The 27,761-nt window shown below is 37.1% G+C and overlaps 1 protein-coding gene across 2 annotated transcripts; it reads right to left on the reverse strand.

Moving 5' to 3' along the window:
* Positions 1–1,699: 1,699 nt before the first annotated feature.
* On the reverse strand, positions 1,700–27,410 carry Snr1 (SWI/SNF related, matrix associated, actin dependent regulator of chromatin, subfamily b, member 1). Of its 2 annotated transcripts, XM_053795074.2 has the most exons (10): positions 27,315–27,410; positions 25,013–25,118; positions 24,077–24,215; positions 18,813–18,962; positions 15,173–15,313; positions 14,785–14,912; positions 7,776–7,942; positions 6,590–6,780; positions 3,155–3,286; positions 1,700–2,695 (listed from the first exon to the last, which is right to left on the reverse strand). In XM_053795074.2, exons 1-10 carry the CDS (start codon positions 27,390–27,392, stop codon positions 2,656–2,658), a joined length of 1,272 nt encoding a protein of 423 aa, XP_053651049.1. In that variant the 5' UTR covers positions 27,393–27,410; the 3' UTR covers positions 1,700–2,655. The 2 variants fall into 2 exon arrangements, with proteins under 2 accessions (XP_053651049.1, XP_053651050.1); XM_053795075.2 differs by lacking the exon at positions 18,813–18,962.
* Positions 27,411–27,761: the final 351 nt, after the last annotated feature.

Consider the following 27,761-nt stretch of genomic DNA (forward strand, 5'->3'; position numbering starts at 1 on the left):
GCATAACGATTACTTTTATCGCAAAATTTTTGCCGCGCATACCGATTAAAAACCCGCATACCGATTTTCGTCCGAGACGCGTCCAATGTGCCCTCAGCCAGCCTCACATGTGCCGCTCCGTCCCATTGTTTACCAGCCAGCCTCCGCGGTAACATCCAAGCATACACTCGGAATATTTCGTATTATTACAGTATTTTCGGTGCTGTTTCTGGAAAATAAGTGACCATGGGCCCCAAGAAAGCTTCTAGTGCCAACCCTGTGGTAAAAAGGGTGAGAATTAGTATGGAAATTAAGAAAGATTTTGAAGGGTTTGAGGCTAACCCTGAGAAGCCTATGCCAGTTGTGGAATCCATTGTGCCTACTTCAAAGATTAAGGAAATGTGTGCAGAGTGGGTTGAACTGCAAACCTTTATAGATGAAAATCACCCTGACACAGCTGTTGCAAGCCGTGCTTGTGAATATTTCAATGACAATGTTATGGCCCATTTTAGGAAAGTCTTGAAGGAACGGGAGGTACAGAGCTCTATGGACAGATTTGTTGTGCGACAGAGGTCCAGTGACTCTCAAGCTGGTCCTAGTGGCATTAAAAGAAGAAGGGAAGTAACCCCAGAAAAGGACTTGCTACCTCAAGTCCTAATGGAAGGGGATTCCCCTTCTAAACAGTAAGAAGATAATGCTCTCCCCTCCTCCCATCCCATCAATCATCACCAGATCTTCAATAAAAGTAAGTGTCATGTAATTGTGCATGCCTTTTTCAGTTTGTGTGTATTAAAATTAACATTTCATGTGGTAAAAAAAATTTTTTTTCATACTTTTGGGCGTCTTGCACGGATTAATTTTATTTCCATTATTTCTTATGGGGAAAATTCATTCGCATAACGATTATTTCGCATAACGATGAGCCCTCTTGCACGGATTAAAATCGTTAACCGGGGGTCCACTGTATAGGTTACTGGCCGTCTTCTTATCACCAGTGCCGAGGTTGGGAGACTACTCTCTCCCGTCTTCGCATTGGCCATACTCGTCTTGCTCATGGATATCTCATGGAAAGGAGCCCTGCCCCTCTCTGTGAGAATTGCCAAGCTCCATTATCAGTCAGCCACATTCTGTTGGACTGCCCACTCTATCAATGAGCACGCAGAATTTACCTCCGTCGTCGTCTTCGCTCCGCTGCTCTCTCTTTACCTTCCCTTCTCGCTGATGGACCCACCTTTCATCCAGACTCTCTCGTTGACTTTTTGACAACGACTGACTTACTTCACAAATTCTGATACCTTCAGCCCTTTCTACTTCAATCTCTTGCTACCCTCTACCCCCGTACTATCCCCTGCCCCGCTGTTTTCTGTAACCTACTGATCATCCCTCCTCCCTTCTGCCATCCAATACCCTCGCTTCCTTCCCTACCCTGTATAGCCCTTGTGGCTTAGCGCTTTTGATTATAATAATAATAATACACTTTGTTCAATTTTAACTGCTATTCCCAGATTCACCATGTATAATGCAGGAGTCTAACATTTGACCTACATAAGCAACACTTAAAAAAGAAGCACTAAAGTGCAGGTGTTATCATAATTAACACCTGCACAAATAATTTAAATTTTGTTAATATACTTAGTTGTGGAGATGGGGAAAAGAGTAACCATTACTTGAAACAATCTCTCCCAATATGATTGTTGTGGATACAATGCACAAACTTAAAAAAAAAAAATTGTATTTATTATAAATACTGTACAGTATACATTTACTTTATATATTTGACTGGTATAATACAGCACTTAAATTTAAAAAAAATCCAAAACATTCTTTGAGTACTTCACTGGTATAATGCTCTAAAATTTGGAGGAAAAAAATTTATGGACTGGATTTTATAAACAATTGTTTAGCTACCATAAGTAATCAACTTGTCACATTCAGCCCAAGTAATGAATCATAAATACAAGTTTATAAACACTAATCTGAAAGAACATGACAAACATAATATTAAAAATTTTAGCCATAATTTTTTAAAATGTTACAGTAAACCCTCAATTTAACAAACTTTGGAAATGCCGAGTCAAAGGATTTCACTGGCTACATAACTGTTCTATTCTGATCACAGCAAAACACACTTCTCTATCCACCTGCCACCTGGTCGTACTCCACAGGTCCGTAGATTCAAAGGTGTGTGTACCACTGTCTGGAGACTATGCTTAGCCTCCAGAAACTTATTTGTTTTTTTCTTTTACAGTATCTATTTTAGCTTTTCTATTCTTGCAAAATTTCTTAAAATTTAAAAATATTTTTTTTTTAGTCGTGATATAAATTATTATTGCTGCACAACTAAATGGTAAATTTTTGCTAGATTCTCAAGGTACTGCACACACAGCCAAAGGAAACCAATAATTTTTATATGGGAAGATAGGGCACAAGACCATACATTTTCATTGGCTCAATATAAAATTTCAATTACATTAGATAATTTGAAAGAACTGCAATGTCCTCTTCCATATATTCTACAGATGTAAGAATCCCCTCAAGGTAGGCTATCTGATGCTAGTGAGGGAGGGCTCTTAATCCAAGGAATTGGATTAAGAGTCCCTAAATATAATAAAACAGGTAAAAATTTGTTTGACCTGTAATTTATACTTTCTAAATTGAAGACATCTCCACGTCTTATTACCAGCCTGGAGTTGTATTTGCCAATCGCCGCATTCTCCTGCAAATATCATTCACATCAGATTGTGTGTACAGTATTTGTATAAAACAGGAACCTAACAAATACAGCCTGAAGGCCAAATTCTCATTATATATTAAGATAAACTAGCATTTCTTCATTGCTGTTGTTGCATTTATGGCTTTATGTAAAGGCATTTGGGGGATGGGGGGGGGCACAAGCTTTCAAGAATAACAAAATTCCAAATTTTTATTAATTCTTATATTTTAACACATTGACCATTTTCCCACACGATAGGGAGACAAAAACAACTGGAAATCGTATATTATTAAAAATGAATTAAAAGGATAACATATGATAAATACTGGGAGCAAGGGGGCTAGTAACCCCTTCTGCAATATAAATTACTAAATGTATAAAGAAAAACTTTTGTTTCTTCTTTTTCGGGTCACCCTGCCTTGGTGGGAGATGGCCATTGTGTTAAAAAAAAAAATCACTAACCTGGTGTTTCTGTCTTGGTCCCTGATCTTCTTCTCCATCTCAGCATCTGTGAGAGTCTCAAGAAATGGTGACCACTGTTCTGCTTCACTCTGTGACCGGAAGGGAACTTCCACACAAGGAAGGGGTGACTCACTGTTTAGAAAAATAATTATTATTTTTCCCTCTTTTTGTCTCCTATTTTCTTGTGAGAATTTGTAATGACAAAGTTATAACTGACTAAACACCTCATGCTTAATCCATTCCAGAAGGTCGGTTGAAATCCAAAATGGACGAAAACCGAAGTAATATTTCCCATGAGAAATAATGTAAATCCAATTAATCCATTCCAGACACCCAAAAATATTAACAAAAAATAATTTTATGAAGAATAACTATAGTTTTACATACAGAAAACAATGAGAAATAAATACAACTAATTTTAAATAACAAAAAAGGCACAATACCATGACTGGACCCATACACAAATAACCCGCACATAGGAGAAAGAAGCTTATGACGTTTCGGTCCGACTTGAACCATTTACAAAGTCACACTGTTTGACTTTGTAAATGGTCCAAGTCGGACCGAAACGTAGTCGTAAGCTCTCTCCTATGTGCGGGTTATTTGTGTATGACTAATTTTAATGGATAAATGAACATTTAAGTCACTTTCACCTTTACTGAAGAGACTTACTGGTGTATGGCAGATGGAGAGGGAGGAGAGGTTGTTTGGAGGGGAAATGCCCCTCCATAAGGACTTCAGGTATCAAAGCCCTATCCGGGGTTACTTCCCTGCTTTGTCTTTCACTGGCACTGGGACCAGCTTGAGTCACTGGACCATGCAGATACAGCGTGCAACAGCTTTGTTAGGGTGATATTGCTACACAATATTTAATGCGGCCCAAAGCCATATTACAATCGATATACATGCCATTTTCACCGAGTTTAATCATTTCTAACAACCTTTAGATGCCATTATAAACAAAGGAGAAGTAATAATTCATGCCAAGAAGTGTAAACAAAAGAGTCGTGTATTAAGGGCGATGACTGGGCCAACACAGATTCATGCACGTTTTCTCTGATGCTGGACCAGAGAAAACGTAATGTTTTCCCTCTGCCTGGCTAGCACACCTCCATAGCAAATAAACATTGCATGTTTATATGCTATGTAACGTGTTTCTTATATAATTTTGAAGAAAATATCATAGATGGATTAAAGAAAATGTCTATACAGGTCTCCCTCAACATTCGCGAGGGTTAGGGGATCAAGAGCCTCGCGAATGTTGAAAAATCGCGAATGTTTGGTGCCCCAATATTTTGAAGGGAAATATAATATACTGCTTCCTTCCTATTGAACCGTGAACAATCATGAAACACATGAAAACATCGTAAAATATAGTACTAGTGCCAGCCCTTTGGTAAAGGTGAAAAAGACTATAGAATTCAAGAAAGAAGTGGAGAAGGAAGAGAGAGGGGAGAATGTGCCTTCTTCATTGATTCTACGATATGAACGATACTAAAGCAGCACAAGTCAATAAAGGCTATAGCGCCAGCGAGCAATAAAGCGTAGCATTAACAGTGTAGCAAGTGAGTTAAGCAATTAATTGATAGAAAAAGGACAGCACGAACGTAACTCTTATGTTGTTGGAGTTATATAGGGTGACTGACAATACCGCTGTCTCTACCACCTGTGCTGCCACCATCACCACCACTATGTAAGGTTTATGTTTTGAGTGGCCCTTATACACCCAACAACACTTGTGACATACGTAATGACATATTTCATTCATTCTAGAGAACATGTAATGTTTCTATGTTATTAATACTGTTTATGTCATATTAGATGAATTTTGATAGATAAATAAGCTGTAGAGTTGATATTAGTGTCATACTGAAGGACTATCTTGTCCTATCTCCAAACAAACTCTGCCACCGCCACAATTCCTAACATACGTAATGACGTATTTTAAATACGACTGGGCAGCTGGGAATTCGCGTATGTTTGAAGCCCGTGAAAGTGGAAAACGCGAATGTTAAGGGAAACCTGTATTAACCTAAAATCAGGCATTTAATGTGCCCAAAAGTGATTATTATTAGTATTATTACTATGGCATAAAGACTAGAGGGACACTCTTAGTGAACAAGTAACAAAGACATGTTTATATGCTATGTAATGTGTTTCTTATATAATTTTGAAGAAAATATCATAGATGGATTAATGAAAAATGTCTATATTAACCTAAAATAAGACATTTAATGTGCCCAAGGGTGATTATTATTATGTACACCTACCATCCGACTTACGACCGAGTTTGGTTCCGAGAAACCGGTCGTAAGTCGAAATGGTCGTAAGTCGAACTTTACTACTGAATATCAACAAAACATTTTTGTAATGACTTTATTTTATTGTTTTATTTTGGTATTTCATGTTTTACTTTACTTTTTATGTTGTTAGTGCTGAATTTTATACTGTAAGGTTTAGGATAAACACTGTGTACAACACAAATAGTTGTTATTTCCCAGAAATTTGGCATAAAAAACACAGTCGTAAGTCGAGTGGTCGTAAGTCGAGCAGGTCGTAAATCGGATGGTAGGTGTATTAGTATCACGAACATATGAGCGACCCAGGCGGACGCGTCTGGTACGGACGATTTCTGAGTGGAGGTATGAAACCCGTGATAAAATTTCGCCCAAAAGAGTGGTCAAAATCCAAATTGTACGATACCCGCACTGGATGAAATCTGGGGGTCCACTGTACTTAGGATTGCCATCCATTTGTATTAATTTGTAAGTTGGCTAGGAAACTCCCCAAACTTGAACCCCCATTGAGAATCTCTGGTCCGTGATAGAGGGATCTACTAAGGGAAAAGATATCAACCCACTCCTAAGGCTTGAGGTCACCATCCATGAGTCATGGGGGAATTTATGCCTTGAAACCCTGAAGAATGTGTTAATCACTTACTAGATGGCTGAAGGATGCCCCAAAGCATTTGAGACAATCTATTTTGTGGTTGTAGTTTGAAAGGGCTAGTATACTTTAAATGACAAGTACTGTATATACCCTAAAAGTCATCCTATTTTGTCCCATTCTATGTCCAAAGCACCTCAGCCCTCTGAATTATACATACCTCCAACCTTCTCACTGCAATGTTTAGAGAACATGCTTCATTCCATGATGGTACCATTATGCTCTTGTGCATTCTTCCTTTTCCTGCCTTATATCCCCCCTCACCTATCCTAGAGTTCACCTTATCTTTCATAGACCTATCTGCCTATAATTCTACTCCCAAATATCTAAATACACTGATACTGGATTGTAGCTAAAATCATGAGGATCTGCTAAAATATTTGTCGCAAAATAAATCCCATCAACACCAAAGAATTCTGTTGTGGCAATTAATTTCCTAACCTTGTAGAATAACCTATTTCAAGCCAGAAAATGGCTAAGTGTACAAACCTGAAAGCATATGTACGCTGGTGCCAGAAGAGCTGTCCTCTAACAGAATATGCAATTGCTGTTACAAATTCACCCCCAAGACCAAGCTCAGAACATAACTTGGTGGCAAAATCTTCTGGTGTGTTTTCAGGTGATGCCATATCCCATTCAAACTGGTCATTGAGAGAAATATTGCCAACGTGGATATTCAGCTGCAACAAGACAATATGAAATTAATGAAATCATTCTTATAACTACTATTTTTTTTTTTTTGTTTTTAACAAGTCGGCCATCTCCCACCGAGGCAGGGTGACAAAAGAAGAAAGAAAATAACTTCATCATCATTCAACTTTCACCTCACTCACACATAATCACTGTTTTTGCAGAGGTGCCCAGAATACAACAGTTTAGAATCATATATGTATAAAGATACACAACATATCCCTCCTTATTCCTTCCTTGAAAGGCTGATCTATTATATAATCTTATCCATACATTGCAAATATAATATGTTTAAAGTTTATAAATTTATGCAATATTCTAGGGCCCCCAACTTACAACAGTCTACTTGTGTTTTGCATGAATGGCACTGGCACTTTGGAACAATTAATTACTTATGAACCATGATTTGCATTTACAATCATTGCAAATATTCAAACAAATTCTTTTCAATAATTTTTTCTCACATTTATCAGATGCATTAATACTTTGTGTGTGTTCATTTTACATATGTATAGAGAGCAATTTTACTCTCCACTACTTTTCCACACTACATTTCCCTCTCTGCAATAGTTCAGCAACTGCCCACCCCTACTGCACTGTACTGTATACTGTATTGTTGCTTTTGTTAACATGAATACATTATTTAAATTATTAATACTATCTGTAATTGAAAAAGGAATAGTACTGAATGTAAAATACTGTACTGTTAAAAATATTCATAGTTAAAAATTAAACAAAATTAGATACAGTACATTATGGCTCGGGAAACCACTTCTGATTATAATATGGGAGAACAGGCTCTGAGTCCTGAACAATCTACTTACGAACAATTTTCAGGAATGCATTAACATCCTGAGTTGGGGCCCTACTGTAAATCTGAATTTCATAAAAAAAAATATATGTACCCTTTCAAAACTTGAAAATCAAAAGAAACATCAAAATATTTCACAATAATGTAATTTCCAGTTTACCAAAAGATTCTTACCTTTACTACTATTCTTGTGTCTGAATGTTCTGATATGAGATTCTGCGAGGGATACTGATCAATCTGCTGCTTAATAGCAGTGGAAATTGCTGGGACAAACATAAGAGGATTCAAATCTAGATCATCACAGAGAAGTTCTGCAAACTGTTCTGGGCTCACAAGCATCTCTGAAAAAAGAAAACGAAGTTAGGTAGAGGTTACAAATTTCATACAAAAGAAAAGAACAGGGATGCTGGGCTAAAATCTAAAATTCAGACCCCAGTAACTCATCTCCAAACTACATGAAAAGATATCTAGATTTTTATGAAACAGTATACTGATGTAGCCCCAACTTGGTTGGGGCTACATCAGCACCCAATGATGGCCCTCCTATCCTAGAATGAAGAGTGGTAAAACATACCTGACTTTCCAACAGCATCATTTACTAATATGGCAGTCCTTTACTGTGGTAGTTCATTCTCTTTGACAGTAAATGGTCACATTTGTATACAAAAGGAAATTACAGCACAGTGCCCTCACCATCTAGTTTATGAAAGCATTCTAATAGGATTTCTTTGCACTCTCTCTGCTTAAACTGGCAGCGTTCTTTTCTAGACACTTTTATCCCAACTTATAACAGTGTAACTCATTTATGCTGGACATTTCATAAAAGTTAGAAATTGTAAAAAAGTATAATGATCTCTTGTACATAAAACCTGTACAGGAGGGCCCCGCTTTACGGCGTTTCACTTTACGGCGTTCCGCTAATATGGTCATTTCAAATTATGACCAAAACTCGCTATACAGCTCCCCCCACCTGACTTTCTAATACGGTCACCGTGCCCCACCCTGTTTGTTTACATTCTCCGTGAGCTCAGTAAGCACTAAGTCTCTCCATTTTGTCTGGAAACTCCAAAATTTCAAATGTTTTTAAAAGTTATTTCACATTTTATATATACTCTGATAATTATACTTATGTATACCTGTACCTAAATAAACTTACATACTGTGCTGGCATGCAGGTACACATTAAAATCGGTAAGTGTCTTATGTCTCCAGACGTCATATTAGTAATGATAATAATAATCATCGAGTCATTTAAATGTCGTATATTACGTTAATATACACATTTTCATTAATCCATCTATGATATTTTTTTCAAAATTATATAATAAACACGATGCATAACATATAAATAAGATAAATACACCCCACAGTAGAATAAATAAACATAAATGTGAGATGTGGTAGCAGACGACTTGCACAAGTGACGCCATATTAGAAATGATAATAATAATAATAACGACACTCACCGAGTCTCATTAAATGTCGTATATTACGTTAATATACCTATTTTCATTAATCCATCCATATTTTTTTCAAAATTATATAATAAACACGATACATAACATAAAAAGATGATAAATACACCCCACAATAGAATAAATAAACATAAATATAATATGTGGGAGCCAGATAACTTGTACAAGTGACTCAAGAAATCGTAATGACACGATTGCAAACAAACCATACCCCCGGCCGGGATTGAACCCGCGGTCATAGTCTCAAAACTCCAGCCCGTCGCGTTAGCCACTAGACCAGCTAGCCACAATAAGATTCATCCAACTAGGTATATTTCTACACCATAGGAAGGTTAGCACAGGCACCTCTGTGACCACAAATGCAAGTTTTTACAGACGAATCTCCAGCTAGCATGGCCGTTTGCAATCGTGTCATTATGATTTCTTGAGTCATGTTGACGGCAGTGAAGGGACTTGAGCTAGAGTTCGTCACGGCCACACTAGCTGGAGATTCATCTGTAAAAACTTGCATTTGTGGTCACAGAGGTGCCTGTGCTAACCTTCCTATGGTGTAGAAATATACCTAGTTGGATGAATCTTATTGTGGCTAGCTGGTCTAGTGGCTAACGCGACGGGCTGGAGTTTTGAGACTCTATGACCGCGGGTTCAATCCTGGCCGGGGGTATGGTTTGTTTGCAATCGTGTCATTACGATTTCTTGAGTCATGTTGACGGCAGTGAAGGGACTTGAGCTAGAGTTCGTCACGGCCACGCTAGCTGGAGATTCGTCTGTAAAAACTTGCATTTGTGGTCACAGAGGTGCCTGTGCTAACCTTCCTATGGTGTAGAAATATACCTAGTTGGATGAATGTTATTGTGGCTAGCTGGTCTAGTGGCTAACGCGACGGGCTGGAGTTTTGAGACTCTATGACCGCTGGTTCAATCCCGGCCAGGGGTATGGTTTGTACAAGTGACGGCAAGAATAACATTTTCTCTAATCTAACATAAGAGAAAATGTGTTACTGGGGGTAACTGTAGAAAATTATTCCTTTCGTATGTATGTAAGTTTATTCAGGTATACACAAATACAGTTACATAGATTATCATACATAACAACATATGTGTAGAGAACCTAGGATAACCCAAAAAAGTCAGTGTGACTTATTTCCATTGCCTTCACTCAGAGCTTCATTTCTTCTCAAAATGATGTTACATGAGAATGGGAGTGTTCTTCTTTATTAATTCTACCGTATCAATGTAGAGACAACCTGTACACAATGTAACTTGTACACAAACCAGACGTGTACACTTCGTTTGTTTACAAAACTTACGTTCGCCTCGTTTGTTTATATAACTCTGCGCCTGTCCCCTCTCATGTACTCATTCTTTCTCTCTCTCATTTATTCGTTTTATCTCATTTACTTACTCCTGACCCTACATTAAGACTACAAATATTTTAAGGTAAGTAATGAGTGAACTGTATATACATTTTATCGCTCTGGGATGCTTAAATATCATAGAATATATGTGTGGGTGGGTTGGCCTGGTATGGTAGCCCGGCTGACTACCATACATACCACACTTGATTTTTTACAATAAATACTACTCATCTCACCCTATATTTTAAGGTAAGTAATGAGTGAACTGTATATACATTTTATCGCTCTGGGATGCTTAAATATCATAGAATAGTATGTGTGGGTGGGGTGGCCTGGTAAGGTAGCCTGGCTGATTACCATACATACAACACTTGATTTCTTACAATAAATACTACTTGTCTCACCCTAGATTAAGACTATAAATATTTTAAGGTAAGTAATGAGTGCACTATGTGTGTATTGTACTTTTTTATTTTTTTTTGATGCCTGGTTCTATTGCTAACTTAATATATGTTAGTGTAAACTTGATATCTAGTGTTTGTATGCATTTATAAGTGGAAAAAAAGGGTGTTCCACTTTACGGCGGTTTCCGCTTTATGGCGGTAGCCTGGAACCTAACCTGCCGTATAAGTGGGGCCCTGCTGTATATTTTCTATTGTCTTGGAACAGTGACAATTTTGAAAGGTAATGAACTTTAAGGATTTACATAACATGAATCTTAGCTATGTGATTTTTATTGCATTTTTAACCCCTTGACTGTCACAACCCCAAATCCTGAGGTGTCTCCTGGTGTCGCAAAATTTAAAAAAAAAAAAAAAAATATGAAATGATAGAGAATCCTTTCCCGACTGTAATGACACCAAAAGAACGAAATTTGATGGAAAACTGACGGAATTACGCTCTCGTGAAATTAGCGACCTTGGCGATATTCACGAATCAGCGATTTTGCCCACTTTGAGCCCTATTTTTGGCTAATTCCATTGGTCCAGTCGACCAAACTCATAGCCATTTCTTTAGAACTCCATTTTTTCTATCAATTTCGTACAAGAAACTGCCCATTTACCGATTTCAACTACCCAATAACGTGGTCAGAAATTTGCAATTTGGCCAATTTCACAAAAATTAAAAAATATGACAATTTGAAAATAAGGCCCAGAATGAACACTGCAGACATTCCTGGCTCTAAAATAACATTTTCTTTGTTCATCAGTCACGTCTCCATGTAGACAGCCTGTACTGTCAGAACAGACAGCCTAGGCCGTCTGCCAGCTTAGTTCATATTTCGCGTCATTTAAGTGCTGCCCTCTGTAGGCTCACCCAGGTCAGTGGGAGGCTAGGCCCATTCGCCCTCACTCCCCGGCCGACCGACTTGATAGGCACAAGTACTCCCCCTCCACGGACTGGCTATTGGTCATTCCCTCACATTGCCCGCTGTGTACTCACTCCTATCCAATTAAAGCCAAACTAGTCCACGGCCGTATCATTGCTACCTATGCTACCTCTATCGACACTAAACCGCTGTTCAACAGCAAGAACAGTAATAACATCCAGGCTCCTCTGATATTTCTCTTGCTTTCTATTTTGAATTTTTATTCAAACAAAAAATAGAAGATTTACTGTTATGCAGACTGCTGCAATATTGTAATAATTGTATAAATAATGTCAACCTATTCATGACTGAATATTAGAATGGCTACTTGGAAATTCATTGGAAAATGACATTTGTTTACCTTTGAACATCGGCAAAAAATCAAACATTTCCCCTACTTTGAGTTCCATTTCAAGGTTCTTTTCATAGTAAAACCAATCAAAATCACCTCTATTTCTATAATATGTTTTCCATTCTATCAAATGAGACCAAGAAAACGAGAATACAACCATAAATACTATACGAAAATAGACCACAAAGTTGGCATTTTAATTAAAAAAAAAACGGTCGGAGTTTTTTTTTTCTGATTATGCACTGCATGCTGCAGGATTTTTTTTATATGGGGCACACTGACCACACAGACCCATTCCCTCACATGTGGGCCTACCAGCTTTCTCCTGCTTGATTTGAAGCTAGAATTTATGAGTATACAGTGGACCCCCGCATAACGATTACCTCCGAATGCGACCAATTATGTAAGTGCGTTTGTACGTGTATGTTTGGGGGTCTGAAATGGACTAATCTACTTCACAATATTCCTTATGGGAACAAATTCGGTCAGTACTGGCACCTGAACATACTTCTGGAGTGAAAAAATATCGTTAACCGGGAGTCCACTGTATATACATCAAAAACGGTGGCTCGTAAGACGTATATATACGACCAAAACAGTCAAAGGGTTAAAAAGTGAATAGAATTCATTAGTGTTGAAATTTTATAACAGAAGAGGCTTTCTCAAATATCACATGGAAACCAAAGTAAGGACAGACCTTATAAGAGACCAGAGTGTGCTTACGCATTCAGTACTGATAGATGCATGAACTTTTTTGCTCAATATGGTACACCAGCGATGAAAATTTGAAGCCAACCAAAAAATGGCATTCTCAAGTTATAAACAAAAATCTTGAAAGAAAAAATAAATCAATTCTGTTCATCACTTAAAGGTACCTCATTGGTGATACCTAAAAAATACACATAGAATGTACAGAGAACCTACACGGCACATATAGGTATGAACAAACACCTAAATTACTGGGAACAGTTGAAGTTCCTTGACGTGTATTCCCTTGAACTCAGGCGAGAAAGATACATGATAATGTACACTTAGAAAATCCTAGAGGGACTAGTACCAAATTTGCACACAGTAATCATTTCTTACAAAAGCAAAAGACTCAGCAGACAGTGCAACATCCCCCCAATGAAAAGCAGGGATGCCACGAGTATAAGAGACAACACAATAAGTGTCAGGCCCAAGACTGTTCAACTGCCTCCAAGCATACATACAGGGGATTACCAATAGACACCCAGCTGTCTTCAAGAAGGTGCTAGACAAGCACCTAAAGTCAATACCTGACCAGCTGGGCTGTGGTTCATATGTTGGTTTACATGCAGCCAGGTCACAGACTGGGCTGCTGCATGTACCTGAAACCCTCTCCAGGTATATCCTCAATCCTTAGAAAAATAATGTGTATTTCAAGTTTTCAATCACATTCAGTAAATTTCTGGTTTTAACAAGTGTGCAGTAAAATGTGACAAATAATTTAACACCATAATCTCCATAATCACATTTTCAAGAAAAGAGTAATGAAACTCCATAAAGGATTAAGATATAACTGACCACATTAACCCTTTGAGGGTCGAGACCCTTGATCCTTAACGCACTCTCGGTCGAAAAATTAAAAAAAAAAAAAAGATTCTTTCTTATGAAATGATAGAGAATCTTTTCTCGGTGGTAATGACACCAAAAGTATGAAATTTGATGGAAAACTTACGAAATTACGCTCTCACAAAATTAGCGATATCAGCAATATTTATGCATCAGCGTTTTCACCCACTTTGAGCCCTATTTTCGCCTAATTCCATTGTTCCAGTCAACTAAAATCATAGTTATTTCGCTAGAACTCGATTTGTTCTATCGACTGAGTACAAGAAACCGCCCGTTTACTGATTTCAACTACCCAATAAAGTGGTAAGAAATTGGCAATTTGGCCAATTTCAACCAAATTTCAAAAGATGCCAATTTCAAAATAGGGTCCAGAATAAACAAGACAGACATTCCTGGCACTAAAATAATATTTTCTCTGTTCATTAGTCATGTCTCCAGGCCCCTCTTATATTACTCTTGCTCTCCATTTTGAATTTTTGTCCTCACAAAAAATAGAAGATTTACTGTTATGCAGACTACTGCATTATGGCAAAAATGATATAAATAATATCAGCGCACTTGTGAAACAATATTAAACTCACCAGCTGACGTGTATTGGTCGTGTGGCATGATTTGTTTATCCTTGAACATTGGCAAAAATTGAACATTTTCGCTACTTTGAGCTCAATTTCAAGGTATATACTTTTCATTGTGAAACCAATCAAAATCATCGCTATTTCTGTAATATATCTTCCATTCTTTCAAATGAGACAACGAAAATGAGAATACAAAAATACACTGCAAAGACACTGTTTTAAATTAAAAACACCGTCGGAGTTTTTTTTCTCATTATGCACTGCGTGCTGCAGGATCTTTTTTATACTGCACACACTGACCGCGCAGACCCATTCTTTCATATGTAGGCCTACCAGCTTTCTTCCACCAGATTAGAAGGCACTAGGATTTTGGTGTATAAATACAGGACCGACACTGGCTATGAAGCCATACATATACAGGACTGGCCCTGAAAGGGTTAAGAGATATAAATTCCAACATACCATTTTTGTTCCAAGTAAAAGTGTCTCTCAACTTCTGACCCTCTATTTCCATGTCTAACCGGATGGGCACCAATTCTTCTTTTTGGCAGGAATTCTCATGTATCTGCGCAGGATCGAGGTCATCATAACTGTAGAGGGCAAAAGCTGCCATGAGAGCGAATTCTTAATTTTACTAAACAACTGGGTATCATTTAAAATGCAGTGTGAAAAAGATTAATAAACATAATATAAAATGAAGTGAAAGTAAATGGTATGGTGATACAGAGATGTAGAAAAAGACACTTATGTATTGTTCTGAACATTTATTAAAGGAACTGTTTCATGTCTTAAACAAGCCATGAAACTGTACACGGGTGCTTTTTCTACATGAAGTGAAGTGTATACTCACCACATTGGGAAGGTTCGAATTTTCTTGGAAATAATACGATTTCTATTAATTGGAGTCGCTTGAGGAACTGCATCCAGATGAGAGGAGTTAGAAATGGTTGGAACCCATGGGGCTGCTGGCTTCTTTACTGTGCGCTCAGCTCTGCAAAACATATTTATGAAGTTTCATATAAATGACAATTCATTCAAAGAATATGTTAACAAACTTTGTAGCACGATACTGTAACGTGAAATGGTAATTTGTTCATATAAGAAAGTTATAATTTCCTTTCAAAATGCATTTTCCAGAAAATTTCCAACTAATTCATGTTCAGTTACATATCCGTAAATAAAGAGGATCCAGTATTTCTGTCAGCAATTTACACTAGTAATTACTGTGTTATTTTATTTGTCAATCCGGGTGAAAGGAGAGTGGGGTAATATTAATCCTAGGTAAGGTCAGAGGATGATTAAAGGAAAATTTGAGTGATAGGGGGTTTGAGCATCAAGCAGGCTTGTGTGCATATATTAGACTGGAATAGAGAAAAGTGTTTTTATGGCTTGATGTGCTGTTGAGTGTGAGACCAGTTAGCTGGATTTAGAGTCCTGTCAATGGAAAGCACAGAGCATGAACTCTGAAGGAGGGGTGTGGATGTTGCATTTCAGAAGGTCATTTGAGTTATGATTTTTTACGTACTTCTGGCAAAAGTAGTTAAATGAATAACAGAAAGTGATTACTTTTTTGAGCCACCCTACCTTGGTAGGAGATGGCCAGAGTGCAAAATACATAATAATGCCTTTCCTAGTAACCTGAGGAAATAATATACTACTGTACATCTCATTCAAGTGAGACAAGCCCCACCACCCATGTTTTAGCTATTTCCTATGTACAGTACTCTCTATCATTCCATATAAAAGTAGAGTACAATATATTATAACCTCAAATAATAGTGAGTAACACCTCAGCGCCAAAAACTTTTCACATTATGTCCGAAATTTCACAAAATTGGATAAAAAAGAAAACAATTATGTCTAGTACTTCATGAAATTGGAAAAAAAAAAAATTTAACTCTTATGCCTTGTGAGAATCCAATAATATTCATATTAAAGTGAAAGCAACATTTTCTTTAATTTCTCAAGTCCACATAAAGACCATTCACAGAAAACCACTGAGTGTGGTCTTTTGAGAGTCATTACACAATGTCAAAATCAAGTTGGAGTGGAAGACAACCTCACATGTAAGAATACAAGTATCAACATTCAAAATTCAGCCTTAATCCACATTTACCAATAATACACCCATACAATACAAGCAGTATGACATTTTGGGAAGTCAATTATAAATAATCTCCATGGGGAAGTGAAACAGAATTCTTCCTCCGTAAGCCATGCGTGTTGTAAGAGGCGACTAAAATGCCGGGAGCAAGGGGCTAGTAACCTCTTCTCCTGTATATATTACTAAATGCAAAAGGAGAAACTTTCGTTTTTCCTTTTGGGCCACCCCGCCTCGGTGGGATACAGCCGGTGTGTTGAAAGAAAGAAAGAATTATAAATAATAAAACTTCTAAAGAATTGTCTGTTGTAAGCAATTTGAGGATACAGTCCCATTAGTCCTGGCAAATCACTTGAGCAAACCTGATAAAAGCTATTCGCCCTGCAGCAGCTGGGCAGATAATAGTGCCTTGTCAATAAACACTCGTACCCCAATCTTGTTGCGATAGTCATAAGTTAAAGTTTTAATACCTTACACTCCCATTTTTTAATTCATATAGTTTCTTAAACCAATGACAGATTGGAACTTTGTTACATACAAGGTTATATTGATTTCAACTTTTATGGCCATTATTAATAAAGTGGACAATTGAAAGACCAATTTGCAGCCTCTAGTATATAAACTTGTATTAATCTTTATTTAGACCAGAAGGTTGGCAAAAATAAAGCAGTGTAGCTAATCAGTCAGGCAGGTCAGTAAAGCTGAGATTCTTTACACTCTTTTGCTTTCTCCAAACTTCCTTTGCTTTTACCTTCCTCATTTTTTTTTTCCAACAAACTGGCCATATCCCACCGAGACAGGGTGACCTAAAAAGAAAAGCTAAAGTTTCTCTTTTTAAATTTAGTAATGTATACAGGAGAAGGAGCTACTAGCCCCTTGCTCCTGGCATTTTAGTTGCCTCGTATGACATGCATGGCTTACAGAGGAAAAATTCCGTTCCGCTTCCCCATCCAATACTTCTGTTATCTTTCTTTCTAGTCTACCACCTCATCTTGCATCCCTTAGTTGGCATATTCTCTCCACCTCCATTTCTCCTCCCTTTTGTCTCCCTATTTCCCACTCCCATTTACCTTTCTTTATTTTTTACTTCTTCCCTTCTTTTCCCTTTCCTTCGCAGATTCTTTCTGTATCAGCCATGCTGCCTTCCTTTGCTTTTTCTCCTACCTCTTTTGTTTATTTCCTCTTTTCACTCTACTCTTCCCCCATCCTCCTTTCTCTGCTCCAATTCCTGCTTTTATAGTCAGCAGTGACACCCCTTTACCTAACATCTTTTTTATCCTTGCTTAGTCTTTTTCTATCCTTTCCACACTCATTTTTACCTGGTTTCCCTCATCTAAGAATTCTTACCCCCCTTTCTTACCCATCTCACATCCATGCTTATGCCCTGTCCTGACTCTTTCTTTATCTTTATTTTTCAGTGGTAAACTAACTCACCTAAAGTGACTCATTCTTGCCATTCCTCAGCCTGGAATTCTCTTAATTCTCGTCTTTCTGTTTGACCTACCAACCCATTTTCAATTCTCCTTTCTTCCGATCTCCTATAACTCACTTGATTGTTCTTTGTTTCTTGTACTTCTGGGTTGCTCCTCTTTCCCTTATCTTTCTACAATGAATTTTATCTACTTTCTCTCTTTCCACTAACTTATCCATCGTTTCCCCATTTATTTTGCTACTCTATTGTCATTCTTACTCCCTTTACTCCTGCAATTTGCAGTTTTTTACCCTTTACCCTTATAAATTCACCTCTGTACTTTCCCTCCCCTTTTTTTCCCCCTTTGTGACCATTAGAGTGTTCTTGTAATCTTACCTTTTAGAATTTGTTTATGCCACTTGACTTCCATGTTAAGTTTTACCCTTACTCTTTCTGCTCTTTCTCCAGCCTCATATATTTATACCAATTCCATTTCCTTCTCTTCATCTTTTTTTTTCCAAACTCTATTATTATCCCTTACATTCCCTTGACTTTCTGGTCTCTTAGAAAAATATACTCTGGCGGCTCACCTTTTAAAAGAACAAAAAGGAACAATACCATGACTGGAACAACACACAAATAAAACACCTTTTTAGCCCCTGACCACGAATAAAAGTGTTCCCCCCCCACCCTCCCTTTTCCAAGGTAATTCTGTTTGATGTACCCATTCCTCAACAGTCTGTCTGCCAATCGAGAGTTGGTGGGCCTCATATATTATGTGCCCTCCGGACACTTAGTTATGTAATTCTGCGGTAAAATTCAATTTTGCCATACCATGAGGGTTGATATAATTACTGCTCTAGTAGCATTCCTGTGTACAAATTAGGTAGTAGAATGTTTGTCTTTATTCACTGCTAGGATATACAGTATATATATTTTATTTCTTTTAGGGTAGATTTTTAAGTAATTGATCCATACCCTGATTGCAGCGTGTTGCCATCGGAGGAGGGTTGTTGACTGGCTGATTTGTTGGCATGGCGTTGTTGGTTGCTACGGCGTGCTTTGTTGTCACGGCGTGATTGTTTGGACGAGAGTGGTTGCCGCGATTGATTCCTCTGCTTCAAGCCTCTTCGTGTTGTAGTGCGGGAAAATGAATTAAAAGTCCAGTTGTAACTGAATAAATTTCGTGTAAAATCTTTGTAATTATCTTTGCATTTTGAAATGACCTGGCTTGTTTTAAAATGTATAAGCCTGATAGAATCATATACTGTATATCTATAACATCTCCCAACTACATGGAAAAGCTTGTAAACTTGTAAAGACGTGAGGATTAGTTAAAAATCAAGCGGTTATGAGACAATACTTCTCAAGTTTTACACTTGTACAATTTGTTCTGTTAAACATTAATGCAAGACAAATGAAGCAAATATCACTTACAACTAGAGCGCTTTATAATTCAAGATCCTGTAGAAGCATTAAAGTGCCCAGTTACTGTGCACTCTGCCTTTTAAAATAAGGTGAAAGTAACATTTCTCATGCCAGGATGTGAAAGATTCTCAGTTACTTGTTCATTTGCTCCTTATTTACAGCTTGATAATTCATCCTGTACGTCTCATTTCATGTTTCAATTGTCATCTACATGAAACCCCACTTTTCAAGAATTGTGCGAGTTATAGTAACGATTTCATAGTCTTTTATTCATGAATAAATGACATTTCTTGAAATTTATTTTTAGTCGAAATATCTGAGGTAATCATTCAAGTGGCAGCCAGTAATGTTTTGCTTCCCGCCCATTCCGCTAATAATTTTGACTTACAAAATTAAGCATTTTTCTTATTATTGACGATGATAGTCTACAGCATAAATGAGGTATAAACTTAAGTAACTTTTCACGTACAAAGAGACCATAATAGCACCCAATGTCTAAAATTTTTTAGTTAAAACATTTTTGGTAGCTGCTGCTAGCCAACAAGTCTACATGTAACCCCGCTGTGGGCTAGATTAGCATCGTAATTTTTCAGACACTGGCTTGGCTGGGTATATGTCCACACGATTTTATAACAGTGAGTTCATGTACAAAAATAGGTGTAAAAGTAGTATTTTTGTAATAAATCTTTTGGCTAAGAAAACATTATCCATCTGTTAAGGCCAGTACATAGAGAGAAAGACTCACTAAATCAAACTGATTTTCCTCTCCCATTCTAATTACTAAGTAGAAAGATTTGATGTCCAGCGATGTTTTCTCTGGAAGTGTCTCTAGATTACACTTAGACAGGATGTTAGCTAATAACATAGGTAGAAAATTCAGAAACATTCTTTTTCTCTCTAATACTTTTCACTCTTTCTTTCATTTCTTGCTCTTTCTTGTGTTACTTTCTGCTCCTCTTGCCTTCTCTGATTTCAGCCTTCCTCTTTATTTCACTTGCATCTTTCCTTTCCAGATTTTTTTTTTTTGTTTATTTTGCTCTTTTCCTCTAATTATTTCTATCTTTTAAGTTTCTTGACTCTTAGAATTTATGCACTCTTTCTGCATACAGATTCTGATGAATTATTAGGAGCATCATCTCACTATGAGTACCTTCTTAATTGCTAGTTAACTCATCTGATCACTCTCTACCTTAAATTTTCTGATAATGCACATCTGTGAAATCTTAGGGTCCGACCCTGAAACAACAGCAATTCAGACAACAACAACTGTCTGAAAAAAGCATCTCTCTTGGTTGTTCCCAAATTTTGTAAAACACTTTGACTGAAAACACCATAGCAGTCAAAAAATAAGCTATTTATGAAGCTTTTCTTGGTCAATAAGTTTCTCAAGATGGACTTTTTGTTGCAGCAGAGTTACTAATTAACTTGAAAGGAAGGTATGTTTCCTTCATAGATAAGGATTATTAAAGGCAGTAGAAGTCCTTAAGAGATTGTATTGTGGTCAGTCTGGATGCTTAATTACTGGTAGACAGTCTTAAATCGACCACTCCCACCTCTTAACACGACTTCAGATTAAGAGTTATGCACACAATACTCCTCAATAGGGGTACCTTGATACTAAAGGGCTCTTGATCTAAGGAAATGAAGTTACTCTCCCCTTCCTTGAATCAAACTTTATAATCTCCCATTTCCCAAGTGCTCTACGATCCCTAGAGTTTCAGCACTTCCCATGGTGAAAATAATACCATAATAATATTCTTACAAAAATTTTTGCCAGTCTTCCACATCCTGAACCAAGGCTGAGGAAGAGTAAAGCCATTTACAAGCCAACAACCAGCAAGTAAAGAAACAAATGTGAGCTTTCTTCTCAAAACAAGGCCTTCTGAGTTAAAAGGACTATTCCTGTTGATGTTTACTGTAAGTATTTTATAAATTCTTTTATGATTGTTCAATGAAAATTTATATTGATAAGGCAGGGCTTAGGACACACAAATCACAAAGCTTACATGACACTTGTGGAGGTCCTGTCAAAATTGAGTAGAGACTTGAGTACATTTCCTACTAGGCTGACTCAATGTACTTCCTCATTTTTCTTCTAGGTGAAGTACAGCAAGGTAGTACCTGTCTCACAATTATTTGATGAAGGATCAAGCTTTCATTCAGTACACTGAATGACCCATATGGGTTTACTGGTAAGAGAGCAAGTAGTCAGTCTTGGAATGCAAAACTCTACCTTTGCTAGCATTGCAAAAATAATTCATCTGATAATTCTATATTATATCAAAACAATTTTTAAGAGCTGCTACTGAAGACAAGCTCATTGCTCTACAGCTTCACACAATTCTGGAGTTGAGTCATGAGATGTTTCTTCCTTATTCAGAAGTTTAAAAGTTCAGCACTGCAAGTCGTGAGAAGCATATTAAGTAGTATCTCAGGCCTGCCAGGATTCCAGTATAAAGATATGCAAGGAGCTCTCTATCCATTAAAGCTTCACAATCAACGAGGATCCAATTCAATAGTTTCTATACTGTCATTGGTTTTCTTATGTCCATCACTAGAGGTACAAAGAATCTTCCTAGAATAGCTGACATTAGTAAGATATACATCTTTGCATAGGGCAATTTCTGATCCAATTAAGTTATCATACTCTTTTGGTCTTAGAATACAGAAAGGCCCAGTGTAAATAGTTCAACTTTTAAGGAAAGGCTTAGGAGGGAGATGATCTGGAAGACTTTTAATGACCTAGCACAGGTAATAATTCAAGAGGGTCTAAAGTTATATTTAAACAAAGAATTTGCCCCTATTGCCTTCACATCAAAGGATCTACTGATTATTTTTAGCTCAAAAAGAATTCATGTTTACTGAAACTTAAGGACTGCCTATAGCCTGATAAAACTGGTAAGCTTCCAAATGGAAACAATAATCAAGGAAGTTCTTTCTTTGTTCATCCAGATTAGGCTTCATTTTTTAGATTTTTTCTATAAGTACAGATGCATCATGATTCCAGTGATCTATCAAAATGCATCATCCCCAACCACCCTTCAGTGCAGGCACTAAACTTCCCAACTCCACAATGCAAGTCTAACCAACCAGTTTCCCCTGAATCCCTTAACAGTTGTTACCTTGCTTATATTCCGATAGCACATCAATTCCCATAAACCCCCACTTCAGTTAATTCTTATCGAACATGCTCACACATCCCTGCTGGATACTCAAGCCCTTATATCTTAAAATTTCCTTCACTCCTTCCCTCTAAACTTTCTTGGGATGTTTCCTATAAATCTTTCCATCCCCCCTACCCTCAGATTTAAACATCCTTAGTCAACCTTTTATACTCCATACTTTCTAACTGACAGGCAATCTAAATGTCCCCTCTTCCACTTCTATACCCTCACACAGTCTTTCTAATTACTTCATGCATTATTCTCTGCATGACATTCACACCACATATTGATCTCAAGCATGACATCTTTGATGCTTCCATGCATCACACACATACAAGTTTTTGCATCACAACACACATGCATTACCCTTTCTGCTTCCACTGATGAAATCAACATCCCCAGCTACCTTCATCCTCTTATTTATTCTATGATTCACCTCATCATTCACAGATTCATTGTCCATTACAACCACTCCCAAATACTGTATCTAAATAAACATATTCTCATCACAACTTTTCCTCCAATTTAACATCTAGGGTTCTCTTGTCTAGCCTTCTTACATACTTACATGCATGCATACATACATGCATACATACATGCATACATACATACATACTACATACATACACACACACATGCACACACATGTGCACACACATACATGTGCACACACACACATGCACACACACACACACACACACAAATACACGCATGCACACACAAACATGCACACACACACACATACACGCAGGCACACACAAACAAACACAAAGAAAAAAAGACGCTTACTTTCCTGATATTTAGAAATCTCCTCTTGTGATTTAAAATAATACTCAGTTCAGGTTTTAATCATGCTTGCCCCCCTTCCTCAAAATATGAAAAAAAGTAGTTACACTGTCACCCCACCCATTACTGAAGGCTGAATGTATTTTGTACAAGATCAAGTCTGATTCTGGGGGTCATCGAACCCACTGCAGAACAGAAAACCAATGTTTCTTTATCAAAGGTAGTATTTCATCAATTTAATTCAATGTTACTATTTATGGACTGATTCAGATGTTTCAGAAGCAATTTTTTATGTAAACTATCCTTACACACTAGAGCAAGGTTATTAACAATAAAAATGAATGAATTACGAAATTATGGAAGCCAGAATATTCATTAATTCCTATCTACTGTAATATAATGCTATCCAATTACTAGGACCTAGTCATCTGGTGAACACTGAACTACAGTACATTAGAGTTAGGCCGAATGAGTTTTGTGTTCATTTCATGCCTAGGTGTACAGGATGTGCAATTCATTAGCACTGTATAAATTACAAAAATATTCAGCAAAATCCAGTAATAACTTTATTAAAATTAATGAGGAGTTTGGTTTACCTCTTAAAATGAAAAATTCAATTTGTGTTTTCCCTATTTACTATTTACCTTCTTGCTTTCAAAGACTTATCCTTGCTGCTGGCATCTTATTCATAATATTTTATATAAATTTTTTTTAACTCTGTCCATCTGTCCACAAGATGATTTTTCATTACTATTCACAGGAAAAGGAATATTTTCTGACAAATTATTGCACACAAAACCTATAAATTAATCTATTACTTGATAGAATCAATGAGAAATCAAATTCCTCTTCAGAATTAATTACCTGGCAGCAGCTGCCTCTGGATCTTGCTGCTGACGTACTGATACAGCTTTGTACTTGTCCTCGTTGCCTTCAATAATATCCTCTACTTCAGAGGCTCGCAGAAGGGAAATGTTGGACGCTAACACATGCTGAGTTAAACCTGAAAGGTTTTGAGCACAACATAATGCTAATATTTTACTTAAGTAATAGCGATGTAATCCCTAAAATTATATCAATTGAAAAAAATAAATAAAAAAGGCCAATTTATGAAATTTTTAGGTAAGAAAACTCAATTTGAGTACTGTATAATTAAAACAGTAATGATAATATGAAGACAGTAATACAAAATTATATATACTGTCAATTTATTCAAATTGTTTGTATTTGTCACTTATTCTGCACAATGCAGCACAATGCCTCATACTCTGCAGTGAATCTGCAAAAAGTGAGAGATTTCTGTATACATTATCCTATTTTTAACAGCAACATTACTGAAAAGAGAAAAGTTATGTCATGATCAAAATTAATTTGATCATGAAATGGTTTCTGTTTGTTATCAATAAGTGAAGCACCTATTTTTTGTAAGCTCTGGACATTGTTCCCATTTATCATCTTGTTATTTCCAAGAATCCCATTTGACTTTCTTAGACACTTTCTACTATACCAAACTTGGCAGAGCTGTGGATTGTTAGTTCATTTAAAGTTTTTAGCAAGAAAATAACCAGGTTTCCTTCCAATTTTGGATAGACTCGCTAAGCCTCAATGAATGAGCACAGAATCACATGTGGCTTGAGCCATATTTTATGCTAATGACTAAATTCATTTGCAGATTTTGTGAATGAAGCTTATCTAACCTTACACTGTCAATGGGACTACATCACAGAATTTGGGTGGCTTGAATTAAAAAACAAAAAGGTACTATTTTAAGTATGTATATTGTAATCCAGTACTACTTACCAAGTTCCATTAACTTCTTTCGTTCATCATTGGTAATAGATCGTCTGTACATTCCAGGAAATTTTTTATACAATGACCCACGGAACAAACGCAGGTAGTTGCCAACCTGAAATTTTTTTTAACTTTTGTATATAAAAATACCATATTGGATATCAGCTAGTGCTAATTTTCATTCTGCCATATACAGAACCTAATTTACCTGATGCAACTTTTGAGCTTACTCTTGTAAAGTCAAAGGCAATCAATTGAAATCATGAGGCAGCTGCAAAGTATGGAAGTTACTGAGAAATCAGGGCTAATCAACAGTTAACCCTCTAACTGTCCAAACGTAGTTCTACGTTTGCACGCATAGCGCTCCACCCTTGATTTTCTCCACAAGAATGTAAAAAAATAAATAAATCTACGTTCAAAGCGGTACGTGAGCAAAAGTAGATCTACATTTGGACAGTTTAATCAAAACACCTAGCCAATCACAGTTCCACACAAAACTGTGCCTAAACAAACTCCCAAATATTCAACTATTACCTCATTTTTCTGCTTATTACTATTATTATCAGAGATCATACAGGTCCTAGGGGATGTAAGGCAGCACTAAACCTGCAAGGGTCACATTATTATAACCAAGGGGGAAGCACTAAACCCATAGGATTATACAGCACCTGTGGGGGATGTGGAGGGCATTCACGTTTAATTCAGTTAACTGGAGCTCAGATCTAATTCCCTAGATCAAGAGCCCCTCACCAACATCAAGGAAACTTCCATGAGGGGCACAAGGCTCACAGAGTGCTGCTGGGTTTGATCTAAGGGAAAGATGGCTCCAATTCCCTGCATGATGAGCACTACACAATCATGAAGGCATCAAGAGACCTTCACAATCACAAAAGCATAAAATCATATGCTATCATGAAGTCATCAAGAGCCCTTCACATTCATCATGAAGGATTCAAGAGCCCTCTCACAATCATGAAAACATTGAGACCTTCACAATCATGAATCAAGACTTTCACAAATCATGAATCAAGCCTTTTTTCACAAATCATGAATACATCAAGAGCCCTTCACATTCATTATGAGGGCATCAAGAGCCTCACACACAATGGCATCAAGAGCCTCACACCATGAATGCATCAAGAGCCCTTCCCATTTATCAAGGCATCAAAACCTTTTCACACTCATCATTGAAGGCATCAAGAGCTCTTCACAATTATACACAAGGCATCAAGGGCCCTTATCACCATGAAGGCATCAGGTGCCCTTTTTCCACTCACAATGAAAGGCATCAAGTCCTTCACACTCACCATGAAGGCATCAAGAGCCTTTTCACAATAATGAAGGCATCAAGAGCCCATAATAATAATAATAATAATAATAATAATAATAATAATAATAATAATAATAATAATAATTGTGAAGGCATCAAGAGCCCTTCATAATTGTTAAGGCATCAAGACCTCATAACTGTGAAGGTATCAAGAGCTAATAATTGTGAAGGCATCAAGAGCACCTTTCATAATTGTAAAGGCATCAAGAGCTCATAATTGTAAAGGCATCAAGAGTCCTTCATAATAATTGTGAAGTCATCAAGAGCCCTTAGTAATAATTGCTAAGGCATCAAGAGCCTTTTTTAATAATCGTGAAAGCATCAAGAGCCCTCGCAATAACTGTAAAGGCATCAAGAGCCCATTACAATAATACTGGAGGCATCAAGAGCCCCTTTTACAATGATCGTGAAGGCATCAAGAGCCCTTCATGATCATGAATGTCAAGTACCTTGCAATAATCATGAAGGCATCAAGAGCCCTAATAATATCAAGAACCCCTGTAATAATAGTGAAAAAATCAAGAGCCCTCATAATATCAAGAGCCCATTGCAAATAATAAATGCATCAAGAGCCCCTAGCAATGATCGAAAAGGCATAGAGCCCTTAGCAATAATAAAGGCATCAAGAGCCCCTCGTAATAATCATTGAGACATCAAGAGCCTCTCACAATAATCGTGAAGGCATCAAGAGTCCCTAGCAATAATCGTGAAGGCATCAAGAGTCCCTAGCAATAATCGTGAAGACATCAAGAGCCTCTCACAATAATCGTGAAGGCATCAAGAGTCCCTAGCAATAATCGTGAAGGCATCAAGAGTCCCTAGCAATAATCGTGAAGACATCAAGAGCCCCCTCACAATCATGAAGGCTCTGAGACATCCCATCCCGGTGGTTCAACACAACACATTGCACGAGCCTCTCCACAGATCAACAATAGTAACACTGCAACACCAGCAATAAACTCTAAGTGTTGCAATTCATACCTCAGATCCAATACACCAAAACTCGCCATTTTCCTCCAGTTGAAAACTGACAGGTTTATCACCGTAAGTCTTCGCCATTTTGAAGGTAAACAAAGCCACTCTAAAACCAGCTCGTGTTATTTATAACATTTTCATATATAATAAATGTATTTTAACTTATCCTCTATAATTTCTCGATAAAATATTAATGTTTTACTAAATATTTTAGTTTTTAAATATAGCAATGTATTGTAAAAGATGAACTGTCAATTACTTTGTTCCGTTTTATAGCATAATGTAAACTGTACATAATAGGCAATGAACCTAATTGCTCACTAATAAAAAATATGAAATAGTCAGCAATTGTCACAAAATTATATTATTTTTGCATTCGAGAGCTAAATCCGTGGGGGTCATAAAGTGCCTGGTGGAATGGAAGGCATTCAGGCTCATTATAATTACTATAAT

The sequence above is a fragment of the Cherax quadricarinatus genome, chromosome 72 (assembly GCF_038502225.1).
Source record: "Cherax quadricarinatus isolate ZL_2023a chromosome 72, ASM3850222v1, whole genome shotgun sequence".
Classification (NCBI taxonomy): Eukaryota; Metazoa; Arthropoda; class Malacostraca; order Decapoda; family Parastacidae; genus Cherax; species Cherax quadricarinatus.

Coding starts and splice junctions, on each gene's coding strand:
- Snr1 (XM_053795074.2), bottom strand. CDS start 27,392: ATGGCGAAGACTTACGGTGATAAACCTGTCAGTTTTCAACTGGAGGAA. Junction 24,216..25,012: donor AAAGAAGTTAATGGAACTTG/GTAAGTAGTACT, acceptor AAAACCTTTCAG/GTTTAACTCAGCATGTGTTA. Junction 18,963..24,076: donor CCAGAGGCAGCTGCTGCCAG/GTAATTAATTCT, acceptor TACAACACGAAG/AGGCTTGAAGCAGAGGAATC.